This window comes from Culex pipiens, chromosome 1, assembly GCF_016801865.2.
Source record: "Culex pipiens pallens isolate TS chromosome 1, TS_CPP_V2, whole genome shotgun sequence".
Taxonomy (NCBI): Eukaryota; Metazoa; Arthropoda; class Insecta; order Diptera; family Culicidae; genus Culex; species Culex pipiens.
This window is the reverse complement of record NC_068937.1, coordinates 60,884,911-60,890,910: the sequence shown is the minus strand read 5'-3', so window position 1 is coordinate 60,890,910 and position 6,000 is coordinate 60,884,911. Positions and strand designations below refer to the sequence as shown.

At 43.1% G+C, this 6,000-nt stretch overlaps 1 protein-coding gene across 1 annotated transcript; it reads left to right on the top strand.

The window, feature by feature from the left end:
• Nucleotides 1-431: 431 nt before the first annotated feature.
• LOC120426438 (pyridoxal-dependent decarboxylase domain-containing protein 1) lies at nucleotides 432-4,079 on the top strand. Its single transcript, XM_039591202.2, has 7 exons — nucleotides 432-651; nucleotides 706-1,527; nucleotides 1,582-1,857; nucleotides 2,226-2,294; nucleotides 2,354-3,000; nucleotides 3,062-3,376; nucleotides 3,445-4,079. The coding sequence occupies exons 1-7, from the start codon at nucleotides 565-567 to the stop codon at nucleotides 3,710-3,712; spliced, it is 2,484 nt and encodes an 827-aa protein (XP_039447136.1). The 5' UTR covers nucleotides 432-564; the 3' UTR covers nucleotides 3,713-4,079.
• Nucleotides 4,080-6,000: the final 1,921 nt, after the last annotated feature.

Genomic DNA, 6,000 nt, shown 5'->3' with positions numbered 1-6,000 from the left:
ATTTCTGATCACTTTTTTCATTTTAATGCAAAAAAAAAATATTGACAAGACAACATTTTTTCGATGGATCAACTATGGTCTTTTAATTATTTTTTTTTTAACGAGCTGTCAAGTAGGAGCTTTTCTGTCAAGAAGGACCGCGAGGTTAATTTTTCAAAATTGATTTAAAAATCCATTTTAAATTCTTTGTGGTTCTTTGTGGGGACATTGTACTTAGAAAAATAAGATTTATCGCTGTAAACAATAATATCAGCAATCTAAGCTTCATTTTAGGACCCAATTCAGCACCGAGCTCACGAAAAAAGATACATAATCTTACCTATTTTTGGGGACGATTCGTACCTCAATTTGAGGGTGCTTTTTAGGCGAAGCATTCGCCCTTTCAGAATGTCAGTCAGCGAAGGAATATGTGTCAAACAAGAACTGTCACAGTTCTGCGTCTGCCACATAACAAAAAAGTGGTCAATGCAGCAGTGTTTTGAAGAACCGTCTTTTTCTGGGGCGTGAAGATTTCGTACAGGATAATTGCGTTGTAAAGCACAAAATAATCCAGCTGGGTTAGCCATGTCCGACGTACCTGGTGAATCCAGTATTCCCCAGGGATTGGGTGGTGTTTTGGAGCCGCAAGTACTGGAGATTCCAGCGGCCAATGTAAGTGGGGATGGAATCGATTTTTTTCTTCATTGCTGAATTTTCTTTCTGTAGGTTCGTTCCAGCCTGGCCGAGTTGGAAAACCAAGCTTCCCAGGTGCTAAATCGCTTGGAGTATGTGAAAGGAGCTGTAGAGCAGCAGCAGCAAAATCCGATTCCGATAACTCCGGGTTTCCTTCAACCGGATAAGAAGCCGACTGCCGAAGTACTCTCGACACTCGAAACGCTCATTTCCCAACTGGACGTCGATGAAGAGCCGGAATTCGTGCTGCCACCGTTGGATGATGCGGCACAATTGGCCGTCATAACGCATTCGATTGCATCGTACTTGACCTCATTGGATCGACAACATCTCAGCCGGATTGTTTCGAAAATAGTTTCGGACACGAATCGCTGGCTGAGTCACATGTTCAGATTCATGGATTGTAGTACCAGCTACTATCGCGATAGTGCCGAATGTATTCTGTACTCGGTCCGGCTGGCAATCGCAAACCGCTTTCCGGAGTCGGTCGATAACCGACTGTCGCAGCTGCAAAATGCTACGCTTTATATTTCCGAAAACAGCTCTTTGTTTGCCCTGCAAAACACTTGCCGTTTCATTGGACTTCCTGTGGCAAACATTCGCACTGTTCCTTGTAATGTGATAACCGTCGCTCGTGGTACTATGGACGCCTCGGAGCTGCAGAAGATGATTGCGACTGACGTTGAAGCTGGCAAAGTTCCTTTGTTCGTGATGGCCGATCTCGGTTCGTCGGTTTGCGGAGAAGTCGACAATTTGGCCGTCATCAGGAACGTATGCAACTTGAGCAATGTATGGTTGCATTGCCAGGGACATTGCTTGGCGGCATTGGCCGTTACGAAGGGAACATTGACAGGGGTACGGTAGGAGTAATGCCGTTGATATTTCGCCTGATGACCTATTTTATTCCAGATCAAAGCCATCCCGGACTCGATGACGCTGAACTTGGGCAATTGGCTGGGAATGAGCGGCGTGCCGTGTGTGCTCATGTACAAACAGATCCCGGCCAGCATGCTGACGTTGTTTGATGTTGATCCCATTCTGTCGAACCGGCTGACCGCGCTCAGCTTGTGGACCATCATGCAGACGATGGGAGTGGACGCCATTAGCGAGCGAATATTCATGGCATTCGATTCGTGCCGGCAGATGCATGAAATGCTCAGCAAGATAGAAGGAGTTAAAATTTGGGTAAGATAAGATTCATACGATTGTCTAGTCCGTGATCTCGACGTCGTACCGCTGCAAGAGGTGTGCTGGAAACTATACTATGTATTGAAGTAGCGGCTATACATACATACTCACTGCGGACTGCTTTTATTGTGTTGGGTGACCAGTTGACGACAGAATGTGCCAGTTGAGAATCAAAGGCCGGTTATTGAGTACAAGAAGTGCTCAAAACACGGCTTCAAGATTTTCATTGTCGACTTAAACGCTCAATCTGCCCAGGAGAAGCAGTCTAGATCTTACCGGACTGATCAAATGGTGGAAGCAGCATACTTTTCGTTAAATATTGCACAAGCCTCTTCACAGAACTTCTATTTTCTGTCTGATTCCAGAGTAAAGCTCCTCGTCAAGAGGCTGGGAAATCCTTCCGGGCACTGTTGAACAGTCCAATCAATTATTGCGTGAGTTGTGTCTATAAATAACTCTATCGCAGCACGATCAAACTGACCCCTTTTTGCAGATTCTGTTCGAGTCCGCTATTCCGGTGGTAGTGTTTCAATTCGATGGAACCTGTGCTGAGAAGAATGCTGCCACGAACGAAGTGACCACCTCGGTTGGATCGGAAGCTGATGTTTCGGTAGAATCGCAGCTGCCATCAGATGCGGTGGACAGCAAGACAAAAGATGAGCCAACCAGCAAGTCGAACATCTCCTCATACTTTGACCGCTTGAACGGATGGTTGGGCCAGATTTTGTTGCGTGATTGTTCCCAGTTAAATCTGGAAATCATTAACCATTCATTGCACGGCACCTGCATCCGTTACTCTCCGTTCGCACCTGGATATGGGGAGTTGCTTCCGCTCAGCGAGGTCATCGAAAGCGTGGGACAGTTTATCGAGGCGCAAATCGAGATACTGCTGGCGACTGTTAAACACAAGGCTCGCTTCAACCAGCTTGTGGCCGAGAGTCCGGTTCTTCGTCTGATCGAGCTTAACGATTGGGCTGGGCTGGGTAGTGTTCATTACGTTCCGGAAGGATGGGAAACACTACTGACCGATCAGGCCAAAACGGAGCTAAACAGGCTAAACTCGGCGTTGGTGGAAATGCTGAAAGCTCACGATGGTGCATTTTCCCTCGGAGAAGGAACTGATGGACTTATCTGTGTGCGGTGAGCAGAGCTGACGGTTTCTTGTAGTTCTTTTGAATAATGCTTTACTTTCAAATTCAAGCTTTGGCATGGTCACCAGCGAAACCGATGTGGAAGAGCTGCTTGATCTGGTGATTCAAACCGGTTTGAAAATTCAGGAAAACTCCAAAATACTGGACACCATGTCCGAGATCCTCAAGAAAGGTATCGAGGCAGCCACCATGGACTTGCAGCGCGAGGCCGATGAAAAGCTCTGGCAGGACGGAATCTTACGACAAGTTCCGCTCGTCGGTCGGGTCGTCAACTGGTGGAGTCCTCCGATTAAGGAAAGCGGCGTAAAAGGACGCAGCTTGAACCTTACGCAAGGAGTTGTGGAGAGTACGGAAAACATTTACAAGTATGAAACTGAAGATCTATACTAGTTGAAGCCAAAGGCTGACTCACTCTCTCTTTCTAATAAACTAGGTACCACATGCAAATGACGGCCAAACCGAATCAACTACCGGGCAACAAAAATCCTCCTACACCGCTGGTCCAGACGCCGATTAGTGCCGATGGAGGGGAAAGCCTACATTCCAGAAACCCGAGCGCGAGCAGCCAGCTATCCAGCGGCCAATCCGTGGATCGTACAGTTTCAACGGTACAACAGCAGCATCCGCAACAAGCGCAAAGCAATGCAATTGCAGGTGGAGATACGACAGCACCAGCAACAACAGCAGCATTGGCACAATAAGATAACCAACAATGATGAGGTGGTGCATTTGTATGCGTTGTAAATTTAAGTGTATTCCCATGTTAACCCGCATTATGTTATTTTTTTACCAAAGTCAGTACTGTTCTATACCATACTTTTAATATGATTATGATAGTTTTAGTTATAGCGAAAAAAATAGCGTTGATAAAATGCTGATAGCATTTAACCCCCTAAATTATCCCTGGACTAACAACAATGACTTAAGTAAATCGGCAAGAGTGTGGTGCGAAAGTTGTGCACCGCGGTAAACGCAATAATCCTACATATTTATTACAAGATATTTAACGATTGTAGTGTATGGTGCACGTGAGAACACATAATAAATTTTATTTGAATTTTCACAGTAGCAATCTCGATGACTTTTTACTGAATGGTGGAACTTGAAAGAACTACATAGTAATTTGTTGTTCTAAAATAATATTTGAACTTGGCGCATCTCTAAACAAAATTTTCAAGAAAAATAAATATTCTAGAAAGCTTATTTTTCGTTTCTGGGGACCCCAAACATCATGCTTCCCCTCGCTGAACCTTATCATGACACTTTAGGGAAGGCGACCTATGGAATGTTAACATTCACATTAACATAGCAACAGAAAAGGCCACTGGATCCGCTATTTTAATGCGGCCCCGATTTAGACCCCGATACTATTCAGTCATGAGAAAAATGTACTTTACTTACTAACTTTGAAAACACATCTTTGCAACTTCGTTTAGAAATAACCAACTTACTATTCCTGTCATTCGATAATGAATGATAAAATAGTTCAACTTTTTAGCTCTTCTATAGAAAATCATATTCAAACGTGTTTTTTCGGATTTAATGTGCTAAATACAGTCTGAGGTTCTGGTAAATGTTTGGTTCGCGGAGCCTGGCAAGCATAAATTTGCCGTCTCCACATGCTGACTGTTCCGTAAGGCGTACGATGGGCGGCTTCATTGCGTCATGACAGAACATGCTGTCTGTGATTTCAGGAGTTGATGATGGCTGCGGTGTGGTGGCGTTCAGAGGTGGGATGATTGGCGTTTTTTTTTCTTTCTGGTAGGGGTTGATGGTTTCCCCTTTCCGGAAGTTGATGAAGTTTGGATTCGATGTAGTTGATGGTTGGCCAGAAAATTCGACCCTTGCCTGGTCTAGAAGTTCGTTGTCGGACAATTTGGTTGACGAATGAGTAACAAAGTTGCTGCTACTTGCGTTGTCCTGGTCGAATTGATTGTCCTTTAGGTTAAAATGTGGAGTACTTGGGTTTCGGCCTGCGTCAGAGTTGCAGTTCCCGAACAGACGGTAATAACTAAATTCATGCCATTTCAATAACAAATACTGTTAAAATAACAGAAAGTGTTATGGAATATTCTTGCAAAATCCATTTTTGCATAAGAGTTCAATAACAGTTTATGTTATCATAACAACATTTGTTATCGGTCTGATATTGATTGAAAGCCAGAAAAACTTGGGAATAACATTTTTTGTTATGGAAGAATACCTCAAACTGTTATTGGGATGATCGGATTAGTTGTTAAAATAACAAAAAATAATAACAAAGATTTGTTCGAAGAATAACTCAAAATGTTATTAGTCTGTTATTACAATAACAATCCAATAACAAAAAAATCATAACGGCGAATAACGAATCTTGTTATAAATAACATAAAATGTTATTGGCCTAGTATTTTCAAATATCAAAAAATGGTATTCCCAAGTTATTTCCGTCTGCTCGGGTTGGTCTGGTGCTGTTGCCGACGAAGATGTTGATGTGATTGTTGTTGCTGTTGCCGACGTTGCTGATGATGTTGTTGTGATTGTTGTTGTTACTGGTGCTGCATTTGTTGACGATGTTTTCGGTTGCGGCGACGTGCTTTTTCGGCTTTTTGGCCAGAAAATTCGACCCTTGCCTGGTCTAGAAGTTCGTTGTCGGACAATTTGGTTGACGAATGAGTAACAAAGTTGCTGCTACTTGCGTTGTCCTGGTCGAATTGATTGTCCTTTAGGTTAAAATGTGGAGTACTTGGGTTTCGGCCTGCGTCAGAGTTGCAGTTCCCGAACAGACGGTAATAACTAAATTCATGCCATTTCAATAACAAATACTGTTAAAATAACAGAAAGTGTTATGGAATATTCTTGCAAAATCCATTTTTGCATAAGAGTTCAATAACAGTTTATGTTATCATAACAAAATTTGTTATCGGTCTGATATTGATTGAAAGCCAGAAAAACTTGGGAATAACATTTTTTGTTATGGAAGAATACCTCAAACTGTTATTGGGATGAT